At 36.4% G+C, this 23,605-nt stretch overlaps 1 protein-coding gene across 2 annotated transcripts in view; it reads left to right on the plus strand.

The window, feature by feature from the left end:
• Positions 1 to 23,605, plus strand: part of MARCHF1 (membrane associated ring-CH-type finger 1) — a 114,986-nt gene that overhangs the window by 35,570 nt on the left and 55,811 nt on the right. Inside the window, exons 2-4 of one of the 2 annotated variants that reach the window (XM_088132680.1) lie at positions 5,969 to 6,019; positions 19,579 to 19,658; positions 19,921 to 20,658. In XM_088132680.1, the coding sequence (XP_087988806.1) occupies positions 5,969 to 6,019; positions 19,579 to 19,658; positions 19,921 to 20,658 (869 nt within the window). The remainder of the gene's footprint in view (positions 1 to 5,968; positions 6,020 to 19,578; positions 19,659 to 19,920; positions 20,659 to 23,605) is intronic. The other variant, XM_088132689.1, reaches the window with a different exon arrangement.

Raw genomic sequence — 23,605 nt, forward strand, 5'->3', positions numbered from 1 at the left:
TTGTAACAGGCTTTCATTCTAAATACTGAAACTTATACACTGACAAACTTTGTTCAAGACATATATATCATACCATTTTTTTTTCTAACTGCTCATTTCTGGTATATTTCGTTTAAGCATATATAGAATGTTGTGCTAAGTAGTCTGGTGCCCTATGCTACTATTAAACAAATATAGACTTCTGTATTCTTTTGAAAAGCATTGGAAACAAAGTTCTACAAATAACATCCTGCATGAACAAAAGAACTGTGTCCTCTCACTACTGATTTTCACATTTTGTTTTTCCAACAAAAAAGCTGGTGGTTCCAGAGTATGGTTTTCTATATTGCACTGATGAATATGATGAAAAGATTTTGATGAAAAAAAAATTGGATTTAAGCTGATTTAGTCTATCTTGCAGCATATTTTGTAGAAAATTGTTTTGCTACCTTTCCAGGATGAGGAAAAATAAACATTTGAAGGGAAGACATCAGAATTAATTTCAAACAAATGCAAAGCTCCTTTGGCTAATAGTTAAGATATGCAAATCTAATATTGGTACATTCTTCCAAGTAATTTATGATTGTCAGGTAATTTAGATATTAGCAAAGAAAGAGCAGAAAATGAATGTGACACACGTAGCTATTTCACAGATTTGATTGCTATATATTAGTGCATTCATTAATGTCCTGGAATGCCATAAAAAATTAAAGAATGAAAAAAGAGAGATGTCTAAAGAGGAACAATATAGAAATTATATTATAGTAATAGTAAAAAGATGTTTCCTATACGAGTATCTGACATCTTGACATAATAATAGCATAATTTGTCAGCATATGTCATTATTTAATGATAAATATATACCAGTGTTCATTCTTTGAGTAATATAAATATAAAATTTATATTTTTGCACATACATTTCCAATGACTATATACACACATATACATGGACACACATATATATAGCACCAGTACCTTTATTTTCTTATGGTTAGCATCTTTCTAAAGTTATGCACTTTTTTAGAGATGTACATTTTCATATGATATATTATAGGATTGTCTGTGGCTTAATGTTGAATCCTAAAAAAAGACAGAGACCTTATAGGTGGGTTGTTTTCAGGTATGACAGTTAAAAGTGTCTGAGTTTTCAACAAGTTTATGCATCTGTTTCAGCTGGGTTATAGTACTGAGACTACTTTAGTCACCTTCGTCAATTACCTGCATTAGAAACTAGCTGCACGAGCATAAGAACCTTGCTAATATACTTAGATGTTTTGGCAGTTTTTGATACCATCAATCATGGTGTCCTTATTAGCCTCTGGTAGGTTTGGCCTGCTTTGTAGTAGTTTTCCATCTTTTGAGGTGGTGCTTGGAGACTATTATATTGACTTTTATATTCCACAGAGTTCTATTTTGTCTCCTATGCAGTTTAACATCTATGTGAAATTGCTGGGGAAGGTCATTCAGGACTTGGAATAGAATTTTATCAGTATACAGATTACATCCAGCTCTACTGCTTTCTATCTTCTATCTCTAAGAAAGCAATCAATACATTTGAACATTGCCTAATCTCACTTTTGATGTTCAGGAAACTGGTTAAGACTTGGCTTTTTCAAGGAACATTTGGGAACTGAGAAATTTAACAGATAAATATACTTGGGAGAGTTATGTGCAATGTACATGGTTATTCTTTTATATTGCATTAGGATTTGATTATATAAGTTGTATTTATTATTTTAATGTGTATTTTTATTAACATTTACATTAAGAATGTTTTTATGCTGATGGTCCTGTAAGCCACTTAGATTCAATTGACTGAAGTGGCATAAAAATATCTGTAATAAATAAAGAATAAATTAATATGATCACTGTTTTTCCCACAGTCAAACAATGCTATAAACAAGATTCCTTTCCCTTTTCAGTTGCTATCTTTTTTATATTTCTAGTAAGTACCAATCTTTAATACTCAGGCAATCTGATGTAAAATAGGAGGTCAGTTTTGATTCTTTCCCCATGATTGTTTTTCAAAAGGGCTTCACTGAACTAAAATATATAAAAAATTGAAAAGCAGATTATTTTTAAATACATAGATTAAATATTAATAAATAACTAAGTAGAATTATCAGTTTGAAATGAAAAGAAATCAAAAGGAGACACTAATAGAATTTATCTTAGAAAAGCATTCCAAACCTATGAAATCACATAAAGACTTTCTAAATTTTCATTTGGCTAAAAACCAGAGATTATTATCACTTTTAGAAGAAGATACTGGTGGCCACTATTTTAATCCACCCCTTGGGGCTTTGAGATGGAAGTAGTGATAAAAGTATTATTCAATCTCTACCCTGCGTATTTCTAAAGTTGATGTCAACTTAAACTTGGAATCAGTTACTAGATATATGGTTGTTGTTCCTCCGACCTTGAGGAGATAGATGCTGCTGAATAATTAACACTGCAAGTGGCTTTCTTTCTTAATGAGGTAAAGGTTGCTCTTTCTGTTACCTTTCCCAGGAACCTTTTCAACTAAAGATCCTAATCTGTAATTGTTGAAAGTAGTTATTATTGCCTGTGTCATGCTGTCTTTTTACTGCCACTATGGGAAGTGCTTTTCCCACCCTTTGCTACCCTCCTGAGTTTCTTGACATTCTACCTGCCCAAATAGACTAGACGTGAGTTAGTACTGCTTATCATTGCTGATGAAGACATTTTAGCAGGTAGTCCACCTGCTTAGTTGAATGCAGCAGTAGTGCTTAATTTGTTCCAGAAGGTTAATGGGAAGAAGGAATAACCTTGAGGAACAGGAAGAAGAGCCACAACCAAGGCAACAGTCAGGTAAAAGAAATCTGAGTCTGGGGCAGATCTGTAACCTGAGTAAGCATCTCAGACAAGACCCTCCTAGTTCTCATGAAAATAATGGGAAAGAGGGAGGAAGTGCGTTCAGATTTGTTGTCAGCCCTCCAAGATAGACCAGACTAGGAAACCAAAGTTATGCATGCTAATATTACTTTTATTAAAAAGTTATAGTAACAGAATCTTGCAAGTCTGAATGTGCTTCCCTCCTCTCTCCTTTTACCTTCATGAGAATTAGGGAGGGTCTTGTCTGAGTCACTTACTCAGGTTACTATCCTGGGCTCAGATTTCTTTTATCTGACTGTTGCCTTGGTTGTGGCTCTTCTCCAGCTCCTCGAGGTTATTCCTTCTGCCCATTACAGAAGAAGAGTTCTACACAGCATAATCTATGAATGGCATATACCTTCCTTGTTTGAACTTTTAGAGTAGAGGTAACTATTATCTCATGCTCTCATACTCAAGGTTCCATGACTCTACCACGGAATGGAGAAGGGACTGGTTTTACACATTACTTAACCAACAGGAGACAGGGCATGACCAGTTTCATCCTCACTGGGACTCATCAGATATACAAGAGTCATTATCATCAGTATCAAGTTTATTATTTGGGATATCTTCAATTCATGAGGCACAGGGACCAGGTTGCTTGGATTACCTTTCCAATTGTGATGGACTGGAATGGTGGGAGGGGAGTAAAGAATGTGCTCTCATCTCCAGAGGAGCGAGGAAGAGATAAGCGGAGGAGACTGGCACCTCCCTAAGAAATTCCATCGGTGTGAACTGGCTGAGCCTGGGAACTGGTTTCATTCTGGGAAGATTCTTGTTAAGGGGTTGTAGCTAATAAAGCTTGCTGGATTGATTCTGCATGGTCTCCTGGAATTCCTTGGGCTAGGCCCGACACCAATTTAGGGTAATAACCCAACTACAATCTCATTTGTTCCTATTCCAATCTGATCCTACAGCTGTGTTATGTAACTGCTAGGGAAATAAGGGCTAACTTACTGCTTTTACAGTAGATCAGGCCAAATTATGTCCTTCAGACAGACCATTTGTGCCAAGAAGATCCTTTTTTCCCCCCAGTGGAACAGAATGCACAACATCAAATTAGAACTGAGACGTCAATGCATGGGAGAAATTATTTCTTACCTTATCTTGGACTGTGGTTTGGGGGAGCCCTGACTTACATTTAGGAGATCATATTGCATCAGCATTGATGAAATATTTTTCCCTAAATGTGTTTTGTATAAAAGACTCAATTTGGAATGGGTCCATGAATGGTTAAAGTAATCCTTCCTCAGCTATAATATCTGTATAGACTTTTACTCTAAATATGCTTTAAACTAGCCAAGAGACACAAGTTGAATTTAAAGGCCTCTCTAGCCACAGCTTCCATCTGCTGTGTAAGCAGGAGCTGTGAGTCCAGAAGGACCCCCTAAATCACAGAACCCTGCTCCTACTCAACTCCATTAAGGGGACTGTAATCAATCCTGTTCAGAGTTATTACTGGGACCATTGTTACAGAATTTCCACAATGTTTATTAATGAAAAGCAATTTAATCTTGGAAGGATTTCATTTGAGTTTGTCTGCCCTATCTAGATCTTGACAGGCTCCAAAAACTGCTTCAGGCTGTTAATACTTTCTCCAGCTCAGCCCAGGATGGCAATATAAACCCAAACATCATTAGCACTTAAACCTGAACCAAAGGATGATCTCTTGCAGAGGCTTCACCTAGCTATTAAATAATATAGAGGAGAGTAATGAGTTCTGTGGCCCCCACAATGGACCGATTGAGAACTCACTAATTCTTCCCCTATGATTACTGATTGGAACCACCCATTTAGGTAGCAGAGGAATCACTGTAAAATAGTGCCTCCAGCTCCCAAACCTACTAAGTGATCCAACAAGATACCATTGCTGATGGCACTGAACATTAAAAGGTCTAACACGTACAAGATGGACACACTTCTTCCACTGAAGGCCTATAAGGTCATCTATCATATAAGTAGAAAACTGCAGAGATGGTTATGGTTAAGTGAGTATCTTATTTTGGTATGAATGGTTGTCTGTTATCACTTCTGCAAAACCTGCCTATCACACAGCATTTAGGAAAATATTACATTTTTCTTTTCTTTTTTTAATTTGTTTGGAAGGCAAGAGAGAAAAAAAGTGAGATTTACATTGCTGAGTTTTTCAAATTTATTTATTTAATCTTTCTTCTGTGACCATTTCTCTTTCCCCAGTCCAAAATCCTTTATTTCATCTTTCTAATATACTGTTTGTTTGATTTATAGGACAATCTTTTTCATGTTACAATCTGCCTGCAGTTCTTCAGCTCTTTCATTATCTTCCTCAGTAAAAAAATTTTTTAAGTTTTATTTCTGCTAATTGACTGTCTCTGTCTTGTCATGGGTTGAGTAAGTGTTGAGTCAATGAATTTGTGGTGATGTGTTTGCTATTAGATAATTGCATATTATACAGACAATATCTTAATATCTTTTTGTTAGATTTAGAATCAACCTCTACTTACACACATTCTCACACTTTTTAGTAATCTCTATATAGTTCTGTATTTGGGGCATTAGAACCTTAACACTTATTAAAGTGCATCCCTTTCCTTCCTATTCAGATCCTGTTTGATCTTGGTAATAATTGAACTGTTGGAACTTTCTCTTCCTTGGCATTTCTTGTGTAAAAATCTACATGTTCTTTTTTTGTGTTTTTTCACCCCCTCATTTATGTTCTCTTTCTGTATCATCAACCTCAATTGTTATGTCTGTTAAATAATGGCTAGGATCCAAAGAAATGCATAATTAATTTCATTGCACAAAGGAACCTCTGATTTGGCTTTCTTGGGCAGTAGCTCTCCATACTATGAGATGCCACTTCTGAACTGTAGAGACTTTCAAAAATTAGTTTATAATATAGCATAAAGATTTTTTGTTAAAAGAGTGCAAAATTAGAAATCCTTCTGGGTGCATTTGAGCTCTTCAGCATGCTGAAAGTATTTCTTTGAATTCCAGTCAACAATCTCTGAATTGCATGAACTTCTCAATGGAGTGATAAAGTAACAATAATACTTGTAAGTTTTAATTTTCTCTTTTAGCCCAAGCTAAACAAACCTTACATTTTTTTTAACAGAATGAGAAATCTCCAGGGCGTTCAACAAGTCGATCAAGTAACATTTCAAAGGTAAGTTGCAAGTCATTCTCAGGGAGTTTTGTTGCTATATGCATACTATTTCAGTGGATTTTTAGATACAAATGAGTCCTATTGGATATAATGGGATGTAGTTCTGACTAAATGTGCATGGGATTTGACTGCATGCTTATAAGGGACTTTGTGTGATGCTGTGATTCTACAAGAATAACAGCAACGTTTATTATAATTGTAGCTTTGAAATTGGGCATTATACTCTCATGTTAGACTCAACAAGACTAATGTCTGATTTAGAATATTTACTCAGGTAATGCTATACACAAAAAGTTGAACCTCTGAGCTGTACTGGTCTCAGAATCTAAGAACTTTTATCACCCTTATAATCTGCACCTCTAGCAAGCTTCTAGAGGTCCCTGTTGAATCAGAAGTATACACAAATGACTGTAACCTAATAACTTCTAGCTTTAGTAAGGAACCCAGGAAGACTAGTTGTCTAAAACCTTGGACAAACATCTCCCCTCCCCTTGAAATTAGGAAGGAGCTTGCTAGATGCTTTTGTTCTTCGAGGCTTCCTGGGAGCAATTTGTCTATGGAAAGAAAGGGCCCACTCTAACTGAATTATTTCAGGATTCTTCACACAGTAAATAATTAGATCAAGGATACGCTCTAATTTTATTTTGGATGTGCTCAAAGCCTTGCTGATTCCTTTTATGGCTGTTTTCCCTGAGGTTTAGTCTCCATTTTAAATGAACCTACTTACTGTCGCTTTCAAATCAAAGCCTATTTTCTAACATCCATTTTTATTTCTTTTGCTATTGAGTATCTTTTTTGGGGTGGGTGCTTTTGAGTCAATGTTGACTCCTGGCAACTGCCTGGACTAGTCCTTGAAGTTTCCTTGGCAAGATTTTCAGAAGTGATTTGCCATTGCCTTCTTCCTATGGCTGCAAGAGGGCGATTGGCCTAATGTCACATTAGGCACAGTTGGCTTTGTGCCTAAGGCTGGACTAGAACTCACAATCTCCCAGTTTCTAGTGTGGTGCCTTAACCACTACACCAAACTGGCTTTCACTGAGCATATTAGTAAATAAATATTATTTCAAACAGGCAATTTTAGTGCTAGTTTGTGTCTTGTGGGTTATAATCTTGCTACACATATGGCCTAGGTCTCTGCAATTCAACCCCAGTTTCAGGCTTAAACTGCCCCTGTGTTATTCTTTTATTAGTAGAAAGGAGACAAGATTTCCTTCTTTTAGCCTTGCTCAGATATCTGCTTGCTTCCTTGAGTTGCGGATATCAGAACAAGGATAAAAGAAAGAAATGCTGTCTCCTTCCTACTAATAAAAGAAAAACACAAGAGAGTGAGGTGATGGCAAAAACTACTAGTGAAAGTGGTAACTGTGGTATTTACTCCAGGCTTTCCTGGTTGGGTGCAGCAGGCCCACTAAGAAAGATCCCATATAGAAGTGAGGTTTTCATTTTCTTCCTTGCAGTTTTTCAGCATGCCAGAGGAAGGCCTTATTTTAACAAAAAGTAGGCATAGTAAAAAAACAAAAAAGTAGGTGGATTCAAGTAGCATTCTGTCTTTTTCCTCCCTCTTCCTCTTCTTTGTTTCTTTTTTATGTTATCTATATCTCTCCTTCAGTTTCTCCTCAATGTGTTTTTTCTGCATAAATGGAGAAGTCAAAAAATTTATACCAGGGGAAAAAATGACAAAAACATTGTAATATAAGTTGTTAATCTAGAGCAAAACTGCATGTATGTATGTATGTATGTGTGTGTGTGTGTGTGTGTGTGTGTGTATATATATACACAGACACACACACACATTCAGTACTGTGCAAAAGTTTTGGGCAGGTGTGAAAAAATGCTGTAAAGTAAGAATGCTTTCAAAAATATATGTTGTAACTCTTTATGTTTATCAATTTACAAAATGCAAATTGAGCGAACAGAAGAAAAATCTAAATCAAATCAATATTTGGTGTGACTACCCTTTGGCTTCAAACCAGCACCAATTCTTACACTTGCACACTTTGTATACTTGCACAAAGTCAGGGATCTTGTAGGATTAGAGTCAGGTGTATGATTAACCAATTATGGTGCTAATGATTATCAATTTCATATGTAGGTTGAAACACAGTCATTAACTGTAATAGAAAGAGCTGTGTAGGAGGCTTAAAACTGGGTGAGGGACAGCCAAATTCTGCTACTAAGGTGAGGTTGTGGAAGACAGTTTCATGTCACAGGTCATACACCATGGCAAGACTGAGCACAGCAACAAGACACAAAGTAGTTATACTGCATCAGAAGGTCTCTCCCAGGCAAAAATTTCAAAGCAGACTGGGGTTTCAAGATGTGCTGTCCAAGCTCTTTTGAAGAAGCACAAAGAAGTGGGCAACATTGAGGACCATAGACACAGTGGTCGGCCAAAGAATCTTAATGCAGCAGATGGAAGACACATCATGCTTACTTCCCTTCGACATTGGAAGATGTCCAGCAGTGCCATCAGGACAGAACTGGCAGAAACCAGTGGGACCCAGGTACACCCATCTACTGTCTGGAGAAGTCTTGCCAGAAGTGGTCTTCATGGAAGAATTGCAGCCAAAAAGCCATACCTCCGACATGGAAACAAGGCTAAGTGACTCAACTATGCATGAAAACATAGGAATTGGGGTGCAGAAAAATGGCAGCAGGTGCTCTGGACTGATGAGTCAAAATTTGAAATATTTGACTGTAGCAGGAGGCAGTTTGTTTGTCAAAGGGCTGGAGAGTGGTACAATAATGAGTGTCTGCAGGCAACAGTGAAGCTTGGTGGAGGTTCCTTGCAAGTTTGGGGCTGCATTTCTGCAAATGGAGTTGGAGATTTGTCAGGATCAATGGTGTCCTCAATGCTGAGAAATACAGGCAGATACTTATCCATCATGCTATACCATCATGGAGGCGTGTGATTGGCCCCAAGTTTCTTCTGCAGCAGGACAATGACCCCAAACATACAGCCAATGTCATGAAGAACTATCTTCAGCGTAAAGAAGAACAAGGAGTCCTGGAAGTGATAGTTTGGCCCCCACAGAGCCCTGATCTCAACATCATCGAGTCTGTCTGGGATTACATGAAGAGACAGAAGGATCTGAGGCAGCCTACAACCACAGGAGATCTGTGGTTCTCCAAATTGTCTGTAACAACCTACCTGCCAAGTTCCTTCAAAAACTGTGTGCAAGTGTACCTACAGTAGAAGAATTGATGCTGTTTTGAAGGCAAAGGGTGGTCACACCAAATATTGATTTAATTTGGGTTTTTCTTCTGTTTGCTCACTTTGCATTTTGTAAATTGATAAACATAAACAATTACAATATATATTTTTGAAAGCATTCTTACTTGACAGCATTTTTTCACACCTGCCTAAAACTTTTGCACAGTACTGTGTGTGTGTGTGTATGAAAAATACAAAATCAAGTGTTACGATATGTTGCAGTTCATAAATTTCATATTCAATATTCCTTTCAAAAATATTTTTGTTTTAAATGTGAAGACTTTCCAGTCGGGAACTAAGAGTCTTTGAAGTCTAAAATGCTTGCTACTGGTTTTGCCACCTGTTGTAACTGACCATTTATTCTCTTGCCTAGAAATTATTAACTTTACTCTGTGTAAGCAGCTGGACACATTGTTAATGGACAATGTTGTATACTGATTTCATTACAATAAGGCAGTTACAGTATTAAAATGTGAAATATATCCAATTACTTTTCAGTGCTGCAGACTGACAAAAATATACCAGTTGAATTCAGAACAGTTTAAGTTTCATTACTGAATTTGGACTCACTTCAGATTGACTATTTCAAAAAGTAATTGTTTCAGGCATTAAATTGTTCCATGAAGAATAATGATGGTATCAGTTTTAGCCTTGCCCTGATATCCATGGTTGAAGGAAGGATGGTTATTGAGGAATAACCTTGGAGAGGCTAGTTATGATCATAAGAGAGACCTTGACCATGACCAGGGACACTTCTGTGAGGATATCTGGATATGGAAGCCTATTTCTGATGCTGGACTGTAGAGAGTCTTGTATGTGACCTGACCAATCTGGTGCCCAGCAGGTTCCTTCTCTGCTTTATATGGTATTGGGGTTGTAGTGGAGCACCATGTATTTTGGTGCTGGGTAACTTCAATTTGTCAGCTTCCAGGACTGGTATGGGTAAAAGTTGAGTTCATGTCCTCAATAGCAACTATGGGTTGTTTCAGGTCATTTCAGCGTCAACACATGTGGGGGTCATACTTGGGATCTTGTTTTTGTCTCCAAGCAATTGTTATAGGAACTGGAAGTGGAGGGAATTTCCATCATCCTAATGCCACGGTCAGATCATGCTCTAGTCAAGTTCCAGTTGGTAGCCTCCTGGATCTCCGTAAGGTGGTGGGACTGATCTGGATGGTCTGCCCCTAATGGGCCCAACTGGTTTTAGAGAGGACTTGGGGATTTTCCAACTCTGATGAGCAGTTCTGCTCAGCATCTTATAAGTGGCTGGCAGGAAATAAACTATGCACTGGATGTTATTGTCCCTATGTGGCCTCTTCCCAAGGTCCAATCCTGGATGGTGACTGTTTACTGAGGCCTTTGGGAGGTGAAGCACCAGAAACCACACCTGGAGCACTGGTGTAAGAAGTCTAGAAGCAAATCCAACCAACCTTGGATACATGCCTATGTTTAACCTATACCCTGACTATAAAAGGAGGCGAAGTGTTTTTATTTTTCCTCCCTTATTACATCAGACAGCTGATGTCCAGTGGCTCTACCTAGGGTGGTGAACTCCATGTTTGTGAGGAATCAGTTCTGAGATCTCCCACTGAGGTGGTATGATCAGTTTCTGTAGCATTTTGCTGATGAAATCACTTGGGTTTACTTAGCCTTGACTCTACATAGACAGAATCTTTTCTGGTGATTGGGGCACTGTCTTGCTCTGTTATCAGGGTCTCCTTCTGATTAAATTTTATCTGAAGCTTGACTTACCTCTACAGAAAATATTAAAATTGCATTATTAATAATAGTACAAAGTAGAAGTAGACATAGATGCAAGGCAGACATTTGAGCCTAGTGCTAGTTGTCCAACTAAGCTTGAATTCTTTTTAGAGTAGTGCAAGGTTACTTATATGTCTCTTTTCTTAACCCCCACTCCACCCTAAATACTTAGCTGAATAATCTTTTTAAGAAATGAAAGTGAAGATAGAAATAGCAAAAGGTGGGGAACAAGTGGGAAGAAACTGAATAAAGGAGCTAGAAGACTTCATTGCAGGAAAGTTGTATTAAGCTATATTTGTCCTTTGTAAACAGGCTTTGGCAAGAATTCAAATGGCTATGTAGATGTGATTTTAAAAAACTGTTCATGTCCCTTCATTCTTGATGACTCTGAATCACACATCTCAGAGTTTTCAGAATTACAAAAACAACAAAAGATAGAATGTCATTTAAATCAAGCAAGATGCTAAGTAAAAGTCATGCTGGAATTTACAGAGTTTTGTATCTAAACTGGAAGCAATTAAGAGTTAATACACTAGAGGTAAAGCCATTGTTATGAAGGTAATGGGTATAGCTCATATCAGAGCAAAGCCATAGAAGGTTCAGTGTTGATGTTCCAAGTGATGGTCCCTTCAAAGTTTATGAGCTTTCCATGATTATCCAAACATGCTGACCTCTGATGTAAAGCCAATATATGTCTTTTTGGAAACATGCCACATCTTACTAAAATCAAGAGCAAAAAGGCAATTTATTTCACTAAATCTGATATTATCTAAATGTACACAACTCTCAAACCATCTTTCTGATATGCAGATTGACTTAGATGATATAGTACACCTTAGATGATATAGTACACCTCATTTGCAAATTCTTAAGAACTATGTTGACATTTCAAAATAAATAGATAGGTAGACAGACAGACATTCAGCTCATTTAGGAAAAAGCTTTGTGCTAGAGCATAGGAGATAAGAAGAGTCATAGTTATAGTAATAATTTCTTGGAGCCTTAAGCTCAAGGAGGAGAAATGATAACAATTTTGGATAAACGGGAGAAAGAATTTGAAAAAAATAAATAAAAGTTTTTAAAAACTTCTTTTTTGTTGCTACAAAACATCCCTGACCAAGCCATTGAACAAAATATGGGGTTGGTGAACACTACATCAAAGGATAACTCTGCAGTAACTTATTACACATGACAGCATGGCAATCACTAGGTGTTTGTAAAAGTAGCAGCATTCTAAAGTAAACTTATTGATATAGGCAAGCAATTGTATATGCTCTTCTGGATAATTATTTATACAAAGGATTTGTATTCTGGATTTAGTACTCTTCTGGATAATCATTTATACAACGGAAGCATCAAAGAAGGATGGCACAAACAATTGAATAACATACTTTCTTGCTGACAATATATGAATCTGCAGCATAAGTAACAAAATGGGATGGGTTTGAATTCTCTTATTGAAAGCAGACAAATCAGCATTTTATCATGAGGATGGCCTTTGTTATTAGAATATATGGATGTCTTCCCCAACCACTTAACTAGAAATGTTGTGTCTCTTTCCCCCCAAAATATATTGAATTTCTCAAATGGAGATTGTGCAGCTCCATTTTGGCTACTTTTGGATATGCATAATCAATGAATATTTGTAGAGGTGAGGCTGATCATGTATTGTGTGATAGAATAGTGGACTTCCAGGGGAGGTATAGCAAACTGAAGACAGCTCTGCGAAAATGGAGCCAACAACCATGGCAAAGACCAAGCAACCGAAGAGTAGACTGGTTCCTTGGAATCTCTCAGGATAAGGAGAGGATAGGAGATTGGCCATATGTGCTCTGGACAGCTATTCCTCATGAGGAGACTGAAGGACAGTGGTTTTCCGCGGGTTTGAGCACTAAAGACAATGGGATCAGCCATCTTGCTTGCAACCATGGTGGATCCTTTTAAAGGATGCTAAATTTGCTAACCTCCCTTTCTAATCACTTTTGGAAATTACCTGTTAACTATTCTAAAGCTATTAGAGACCTTCAAAATGACAGGTTTGAAAAAAATAGCCTGAGGTCAGAATACTGGGACTTAGAATGATACAAAACGTTAAAACATTGGAAATATTAAAGGAGATATTTGAAGAATGGAGCCAGAAGTTTGTAACTACAATATCAACACTGTCAGTAACGATGTCTGCTTCTATGGACAGACTATGTCTAAAAGATGTTAATGAAAGAATGACAGATGTGGCAGAGGAAACTGGAAAAAGCCTTTAAGCAGTAGACTGAGCTTTCCCAAGGATGCCACTGTTTTAATGTTCCAAGGACAGGTGCTTCACTCTCACCAGTGTGCTTTCCAATATGGCCCTACAGTTAGCAGATGGCAGCCAGCTAGAACTAATATGTTTTTTTCATAGCTAGCCAGTCACATAAATTTCATTTTTTTTTCCCTTGTGCTTTGCTGATCTCTTTCAGCAAGTGGGATATTTGTTATTGTTAAGAGAGGGCAATAACACTATTCTAAGTCAGATTACTTAGTTTAGTTTATCCAGTCCATTTAGTCATTCAGTATAAAGTATCAGTATATTAGTATAAGAACTTTGAAAATAATGAGAAGTGTAGTATTTCTAACACTTTTCAAAATACTAGAACTAAGCTTATTGAAGTGTATTGTATCTGAAACTATGTTCTGTTCCCACAAAGAAATAAGCTGATTTGTTAATAAATTAGTTTCCATATGTTATTGGCCTCAGCTGATAAAATCTGCTTTGATAAATTTTTCAGAAACTAGTCTGTGGTGTAACTTTCTTTCATTTAAATGTGACTTTAAATACACTATTTTGAATGCTATTTAAAACTCTTTATGCTGTTAAAATTGTTTTAGCCAATCAAGGAATCATGATGTGGAAAATGGAAGATTATGTCAATTACTATTTAGTATTGATTTTCATTTTTGTGTTATCATTCTACAAATTCCATTCATGTTTTCTTGATATGATAATTTCCTATGAATAAAGTGGTTTACTTTTAACTTTTTAGCATTTAACCAATGGATATTATAGAATTTGGAATTAATAGAACATTTATATTCCAAATGTTCAATTAAAAAGAAGTGAGCAGGAACAGGAGCATATACAATCCTTTGTCCTGGTGGCAGGTCACCTGCTTCTGCTTATTTACCTTACCTGACTTAAACTGACCTATCTGCTCTTAGAAAATATTAATTTTCCCCCATTTATTATCAAGCAGTTGTGAATGATACAGTTTAGCTGGGCATTAGTTCTGTTTGTTTTCAATAGTTCTAAAGCTCAGTCAGCAATGAACATCTTTTATCCTCAGCTGAACTATGGTATGTTTCCAGAATTTGGTCTAGTGGTTAAGGCACCAGGCCAGAAAGCAGGAGACTATGCCATGGAACTAGAGTTGTAGTCCCATGGCATGAAAGCGAGCTGAGTGACTTTGGGCCAATCACTGTCTCAGCCCAACACACCTGACAGGGTTGTTGTAATGGGGAAAATAGGAGGAGGAAGGAGTGTTAGGTATGTTTGCCACCTTGAGTTATTTGTAAAAAATAATAAAGGCAGGATAAAGCATCTTAAAAAAAACTGAATAGATTTTAACCTCTGCTTGCTGCAAATAGTGAAATAATATTTCATTGGAAGATTATTTGTAAATTCTAAAAACACCCTTGCAGTTAGGTATCCTGTGCTAGATCTGGACTAGCTTTCTGTAGAGAAGATCCTCACAGACATTTTATATCATCACTGTGATGCTTGCTTCACTCATGAAACCTAAAACAGGCACTAAAACCAATCTATCAATGCAATTTTTACTAATTATTCCACACACACCCCAACTGTGTTATGATAATTTTAGGAGTTTTCAGCTTTGTGTTACAGAACAAAATACATTTTAATAATAGAAAAGGCAAGCAGGGGATTTGCATTTTAGGTTACTTTCAAGTATCTAAGTTTTGAAGAAGAAGAGGATCTTAGGTATGGAAAGATGGATGGAGAAAACATTGTGTGGATTGGAAAGGAAAACAGGATAGCACAGGAAGCGTAGATAATTAATGTGGAAGTACATATGGGTTGCGTTCCAACTAAATTGGCAAGTGTGATGTTTGAGCAGAAATTGCAATTGTAGTGCTTAAAGATACAAGTCTGAGCATAATTCCACTTCAGAGAGAAGTTAACATTTCAGCAAGGTCTTCATACAATTAACATATCCAAAATCACACTTTTAAAGTAATTCATTTTAAGCAAAATAAACCAGATTGAAACCAGTAGGGCTTCTCAACAGACATGAGTAGGATTGTAGAGTCCAGTATTTTGTAATATTTCACACTTAGAGTCAACTGCCATTACTGCAGTAATATATGGATGTAATGTTGGGGATTTTATGTATTATTTATGTACCACATAATGAGCTACAGATTCACAATAATTTACAATAACAATCAAAAGGAGAATATACAATATCATCAATTTAAAACATCCATGATAAAACTACAATAAAGACATAAAAACCAACAGAACAAATTTAGCCAATTAACAACAGATGATATAAACAACAATAACAACAACAACTCGATAGGTGAATAAAAATGCCAAATCCAGTCTAAACATCTGGCTGACTGTGCAACCAAACATAATAACAACAACAGAAATGGTGGGAAAAAGGGCAAGGAAGATCAAGAATTGGTCAGCACCAGGTGAAGATGAACTGCACGGTTTTTGGTTGAAACATTTGACTGGTCTGCACCCATTCATTGCCAAGCAGTTTAACAACACATTACAAGGAGGTGAAATTGAAGACTGGCTAACATCTGGCAGAACTACCTGATAATGAAAGATCCAGCAAAAGGGGCAGCAACAGATGCTATTGGACTGCATCAGTTATCACACCAGTAACTAGTGTGGTAGCTGATGCAGTTTCAACAGCATCTAGTTGAAAACAAGCTCTTTCCATCTTAGCAGAAAGGAAACTGCCCAAACAGCAGAGGAACAAAACATCAGCTCCTAACTGACAAGATGATTTTGGAAAACTGTAAGAGAAGGAAAACTAACTTGAATGTAACTTGGTTTGATTACAAGAAGGCATTCAACTCCCTGCCACCTGATTGGATAATCAGGTGTCTAGAAATAACAAGAGTCAGTAGAAAAACATCAGAAGTTTTGTACAAAGATCAGTGGCACCATGGAAGACACAATTGCTGGTCAATGGCGATAGACTGGAAGAGGTTAATATCAAGAGAGGAATCTTTCAAGGAGACTCACTATCACCACTACTATTTGTCATTGCAATGATACCTCTGTCAACAATACTGAACTAGGCAGGCCATGGCTATCAAATATCAAAAACATCTGGCAGGCTATCTCACCTCCTTTTCATGGACTATCTGAAGCTATATGGAAAAGCACTATCTGTAATGGAATTGCTGCTCAACACTGTCCGAATATACAGCCAAGATATTGCAATGGAGTTTGGACTGGACAAATGTGCCATCCTTACCATTAACAGGGGAAAAATAGTGAAAACTGAAGGAATCAAGATATCCAATGGAAATAACAAGAAGAGTCTGGATGAGGAAAATGATACAAATACCGGGGCATCCTTCAGGCTGACAATATCAAGCACACTGAACTCAAGAAAAAGATTAGTAGTGAATACATCAGAAGAGCAAAGAAGATCTTAAAGTCCAAACTCAGTGGTGGAAATACGATCAAGGCGATTAACACCTGGGCAAATCCAATCATTAGATATACAGCTGGAATAGTGGACTGGACTCAAGCTGAACTAAAAGCCCTGGAGATAGGAAGACCAGAAAAATAATGTTAATGAATCATGCCCTTCATCCACACAGCGAAGTTGACAGACTCTACTTACCAAGGAGCATAGGTGGACATGGAATGTTACAAGTACACCAGACAGTTGAAGAAGAAAAAAGGGAATTAGAAGAATATCCAAAGGACAGTGAAGAAGATGCACTGAAGTTAGTATATCATGAAGGCTTACTGAATACTGAAGAGATCAAACTGGCCTATAAGAAAGACCAAATGAAGAATAGAAAAGAGACATGGCAAGGCAAAGTATTACATGGCCAGTACATGCACACACACACACACACACACACACACACAAACAAATTAGCAGGCAAAGCAGATAACAACAAGACCTGGCAATGGCTAAGAGCAGGAAAGTTGAAGAAATAGACAGAGGAGCTAATTCTGGCTATACAAGACCAAGCCTTAAGAACAAACACATGTAAAGCCAGAATTGAGACGACAGCAACAGACAGCAAATGCGACCTCTGCAAAGAAGCTGAAGAAACAGTGAACCATCTAGTTAGCTGCTGCAAGAAGATCACATAGACTGACTACAAACAATGGCATGACAAAGTAGCAAACAACTGTGCATTGGAATATCTGTAAGAAATGCCATTTGCCTGCAAACAAGAACTGGTGGGACCACAAAACTGAAAAAGTAATTGAAATTGAAGAAGTTAAAATGCTCTGGGACTTTAGAATTCAGACAGACAAGCACCAGCCACACAACACCCCAGACTTAACAAATGTTGATAAGAAAGACAAAAAAGTCTGGATATCTGGAGACAGCAAAATAGAAGAGAAAGAACTGGAGAAAATCACAAAATATAAAGTCCTGCAAATAGAAGTAGAATGCCTATGGCAAAAGAAAGCAAAGATAGTACTAATAGTAATAGGCACCGTGGGTGCAATCTCAAAACATCTGGAGCACCACTTGAACACTATTGGCATTGACCATCAGTCAATTGCAAAAGGCAGCTTTACTTGAAACAGCTTAAATCCTGTGACAGTGCCTTTAGCACCATCAAACAACAACATCTGCCTATCCTAGGTCCTTGGGAAGGATTCGATAGGTGGATAAAAATGCCAAATCCAGTCTAAACATCTGGATGACTGTGCAACCAACCATAATAATAACAACAACAACAACAACAACAATATACCGACCACCACTCTCCAGAAAAACTTCAAGTTAAATTACTTTGTAATAGATGGGGTATTATGGGGATTATAATATGAAATTTCAGAAAAGGTGCTACTGTATTGAAAGACAGTTTATACATATCGAGTGAGTAATGTCACTGTATGAATTAGAATTTCAAACTGAAAAGTTACAAACTATCATCTGTTCTTCAGAGCTGTAAATAGGGTTGAGTGAATCAATATATTTTTTTCTCTTTCGTTTATATTTATTTGTCATTCCATTCACTGGCAATCATTACATAAATTTACTTTTATATATATTTTATATATAATTAAACCTAAAGAAGAATGAATGTTTTGTATATATGATAAAGTAGATCACAAGGTTCCATTTTTCAGTTTGGTTGGGGGAAAATAGATCAAGTCATATGAAAGCATGAGGGACCTGGAGAATCTACATGATTTTAATCTGGAAATTCTTTCTCTGTCCGCAATCCCTCTCCCAACCCCCAAACATTTACTCAGTACTCATCTTGGTTATTTAGATGGGAAGCAAATGATTATATTTTACCCTCTCTTCCTATACTGAATCAATAAGCAGTCTTAAAAACTATTGGATACAGTGGGTGTCTCAAATTATTTTTCATCGACCAAACAAGGCTAGATAAAGTAACACAACTGCAGCAGCATTTAAAAGAAATATGCACACACATATCATCAAAAAGGCCATTCTAGATACTAGGAAGTTAGATAGATTACTCTAGATTCCCCTATCTAACTTCCTCATGAAATATTAGAATTGATCCCAGGTGTTGAGACAAGAATCAACGTAGTATGCTCACCATCTGTTCCCAGTATTTACAGCATTTTTTGAAGTTTTTCTTATTTTTCATTGTTAAGCATTTATCTGAAATGTTTGTATATAGAGCAGAACCCAGGGGCATGAGAAGGTTCTTCTGTGTCCCCTCTCATCTGTGTCTGATTTTATAGTTTACTGAATAAACTTTAATATGATGCATCTTGTTAACAACATCTCTTTGGTTTGTGAATAAATAACATCACTATTTAACATCACTTCAGGAAAAAAACCTGAATGCAATAAATAATAAACACAATCATATCATTTATATATTTCCAAGAAGGAATCTGATTTCCAAACCCTTTCAAGCTGGTTACTTTTGTATTTGAACTACAGTAAGGTGTTCTTTTTTCCTTTCATCTTTTGCATTGTAAGTATTTGACAACTTTGGCCCACACTTGAGTCAGGCAGAACAATATCAGTGCAGTTGGCTTATTCTAAAAAAAGGTGTCATTGTTGAAGTTTAGCAGCTGCTTTTTCTTACAGGTTCACAAATGAAGCCAAATGCAAAGAGAAACCTTAGTCTCTGAAAGTTTGTTCCTCAAAAATAAAATAAAATGTGCACGTGACTTGCAGCTAAAGTATTTGAAAAATGTTTAGTTCCGCAAAAGGGTTTTGCTTTATTAGCAATTTCCTGTGTTTTACAAGCCATGCCTATGTGAAAGCAGAGTGGAGAGCTTCATATATATATAATCATGTGGAAAAGCAGTAAAATATCTATGTTTTATTTTATGGACAAAGATTCCAATTTATCTAACTTCTTTCAACAGGCAAGCAGTCCTACCACAGGGACAGCTCCCAGGAGCCAATCACGGTTATCTGTCTGCCCTTCTACTCAGGACATCTGTAGGTATGTGCTAAATGAGTATTCCTAACCTGATTAGTATGTGTCTGCTTTGTTTAATGAGCTATGGATGTCATGTTTGTCTAACCCCTTTCATGTATTTCCATTCACCTGTTTTTTGTTTGTATTTTCAGTGTCATGTTATATTCATGTTTCTGTTTGAGTCTATTCAGTCTCCTTTATTTATGTTCTTTCTCTCTCTCCCTCTCTCTCTCTCCCCTTGTTTTATCACTTTCTATCCATCTCCCTGGCTTCTTGTTTTGTTTAGATCTTCCACTTTGCATGACATATCAGAAGATACATTTGAAACATCAACCCATGTCATAGGGCTGAGTTCTGCTAAGAAAGAGCATGTTAAAAAAGTGAAACAAGGTGTTAGGCAGAGAAAGAAGGCTGAGGAGAATTATGAGGATACAGTAAAGCAAAGAAAAGACAAGACTGTCAAGTCACATCCCAAAATCACAAATCCTCGATGGAATGCCTTATGCAAAGCAACATCTGATTCATCATCATCAGATGAAAATTATTGGGCCCTAGTTAGAAAAAGAGAAAGAGCCAAAATGCTTAGAAGAATGAGAAGACACAACCCTTCAAATATTTCTGCAGATGAGCATTGCAATAAGAATGCTATTGAACTTGTCACCATGGGAATAACTGGAGAAAAGAAGTCTGAGCCCGAAAGCTATAATCTAAATAATCCTAGGAGGAAGATTACAAGGTATAAAGAAAACTGTCCCTCGTCATCTTCTGTGTCCTCTGTGGAACCCAGCTCCTTGAAGCGAACTGAAAAGCACCAGAGCAGCCATCAGGATCCAGAGCCTTCAGCTTACATTAGGCAAGGCAGAACAAGCAAGGAGGAAAGTGGTTCCAAGGGAGGCCCAAGCAGTGAACTTTTTTCAGTTCCAGGAAATGGAACACCTGCTGAGACAGGGACTTCTGTGACCGTGGCTGTTCAGAAACATCCTGCACTTTATGACGACTTGTCTGAGGATTTTGAAGTATGCAGGTTTGTCTCCTAATACAAAAGAGAATTGCTAGCTGATTACCGTGGATTACACAAAAGAGGTGGTTGTGTTTTTCACACTGCTGTTTGGAGTTTAGATAAGTATTATCACATGCTTGGCAACTAAACACTTTTAATGTCTTATAGACTTAATTGAAATTGGAAAAAATGTCTGAGATATGATACTGAACTATTTTGAAATAATAATAATAATGATGATGATGATGCTAAAAATAGATATACAGTACATTCTTCCTTAGAAGAACTCATTCTTATTACTTTCCATTCTTATTTTTTCTTCTTGACTAAATTCTAGGATAGTAACAATTCAGTGAAAGTCTTTGTTGTTGTTGTTGTTTGTGGAATATCTTTCAAATTTGCAAACTGTCATGCTTACAGGCCCTCAGTTTGTCTTTGGAAATATATTCCTTGCCTGACCTAAATGTTAAAATGTTCTAGAGGTTCTGCTGTCTATTTTATGTAATTATATATTCTAAAAGTTCACACACAAAATATAGCATTGAATCACCTGCTAGAAACAATTTCAAATGAAAAAATCAAAACTCTTCCAGAAGAGATTATGTTTTCTTGATCCACCAGTTGCTTGACCCATTTTGGGTCAAGCCAAAAATGCACTTTTTTAATATTGGGGCAACCCATTCCTGAAGAATTATAGCTGCAAAAGCAGGGTGTTAGAATGTGTTCCTAATTTTTAATATAAACATGGAATAATATATTTCCAGGATTTGATTCTAATGGCAGCCCTCATTTAATGGGTAACAGAAGTATATTTGAGATTTTATTATTCTAGATAGATATAGATAGGTATAAATATTCCTATGTAATGGTATAAAGAGATCTTTTCAGATTAATTAAAGCATAGTACTTCCTGTAGAAATGAAGAGATTTTTCAGTCTGGTGTCAGAACATTAAATCAACAAACAGCTCATCCCTAGAAATAAATCCTATAAATATTTTCCCCTTTGAAATCTATGACAACATTAGAATAAAGGTTTGAGCTGAAAATTAGTATCATTAGAAAATTGCTAGTATATTAGGAGGTGCCAGCTAAAGTAAAACACTAGAAATCTTAGTTATTATTATGGTTTCCAAAATGGGTTTTGCTTTAGATCCCTCTACTTTTCTGTGACACTCCAAAAGAATTCACTAGACATAATGTCTCATTCAGTAATTTGCTAGTTTCTTATTATACTCATATCCTTTCCTATGACTAAAAAAAAAAATTAAGGCTTTCTTCTCATGCTCTGAAAGTGGAAATGATTTAAAAGCAGTTGTGATTTGGCACAGGGGGGGCGGTAATACCTTCAAAACATTGGAAATTCATTTTGACAAATGTGAAGAAAAGGCAACAATTATTTTAACTATCATTTAAATTGTGGAGAAGAATTGTCCTGTTGAGGTTAATTAAAGATTCCTTGCTGCCACAACCACCAAAGGATTATAGTAAATATGGACTCTTACATGTTTGGTGATATTTGTGCGATTCCCATGACATTTATGGTCTCATCATAAGTATTTTCATCTCAGTTGCTCAGAATACCAAGAAACTGACACGCTCCTATGAAAGCAGTGAGGACATTTGGGAATGACTAGAACAATGATAGATTATGCTGTCATTACACATGGAGAGTAGAACTCATTAGTCCTTGAGAATTGGGCTCCCTTTTTGTTGTTGTTTGTTTATTTTTTGACACACATTTCTTTTCATAACTCCTATATGTAGAAAGTACATTTTTAAAACATGCTGCAAAATCTGTTGTTTATTACTTGCTATCACTAATAAATTACAGTTAAACAAGCAGAACACAACTTAGGTGAAAGATTTATGAAGCAGTGATGCTGAGTCACCCAAAAATGGGCTTCCTTTTTTCACTTCAAAAAAAGTTACAGTGCTGCAATGAATTAAAACCAATTTGTGGTCTGCTTTTTGATAGTCACGATTTCCTTAGAAAAAAGAAAAAAATGTAACAAAATATGTATAAAGACAGGAGAATAGGCACTAAACAAATTCATTTGAACTTTACTTGATTTTCACTTGTATTCCATATCTGAAAAGGCATTAAAATACAATACACTTCACTAGGTATCACATTTTAAGTTGGCAGCTGGGTATTAAAGTGCTATTCATAAAAAAGCTAACCAAATGTAAAATGTGTACCAAACATTGGAGGACAAGAATAGGTTGATGATTCTTTACTCTCAGTGCAAATCTGTCTGTATCTGCTGAATTTGTCTGTAGCTTACAGAATCCAAATTAGAAAAGTATGTATTCCTTCAGAAGTCCCAATAAGCATTTCAGTGTTCCAAATAACTATAGTAGACTTTTGAAACCAACCATGAACTTTAGCTATGCATTTTCTCACATGGAAGTGGCTGATCAATTGGAACTGTATTTCAGGATACTACAGATTATTAATTCTATCACTATACCATGTGTTGCTGGTTCATACAAAATAAAACAGAACTGTTTTGTACTGTATAGTTTCTAGAGGAAGTGCATCAAGTTTATGATTCCTTTTCATATCCTCTTTTAATTTCTTTTTAAGCCTTAAAGCTATGTACAGTTGCAAAACATGTTATAACATATTTCAGAACATCTAGCCAAGTAGTTTTTTTTTTTTAACTTTTCTTATGCAGCATGTGCAGATAAAATAACTGGAATGTCTGTATAAGTAGCCCTCCTAAGTTTTCTTTTTCAAACAAACAGCATTTCCTATCACAAAATTTAATAAAGTTCTCCAGTCTCTAATGTAGGAACTGCTTTATTAATTATAAAATGTTTAACTGGAGCTGTCAAAATTAACCTTTTATACCATACGGAAGCTCACTAGTTTCAAGAATTGGAAGAGAAGTATGGCTTCAGATGCTGGTTTGGTAGAGAAACAGCTTGAATCTGGGTTCAAATTTAACTGAAAGCTTTTCCTTCCTT

Source organism: Python bivittatus, unplaced genomic scaffold (assembly GCF_059951505.1).
Source record: "Python bivittatus isolate LINGU-HERP-01145 unplaced genomic scaffold, Pbiv_v1 ctg000070_np1212, whole genome shotgun sequence".
In the NCBI taxonomy this organism is placed as follows: Eukaryota; Metazoa; Chordata; class Lepidosauria; order Squamata; family Pythonidae; genus Python; species Python bivittatus.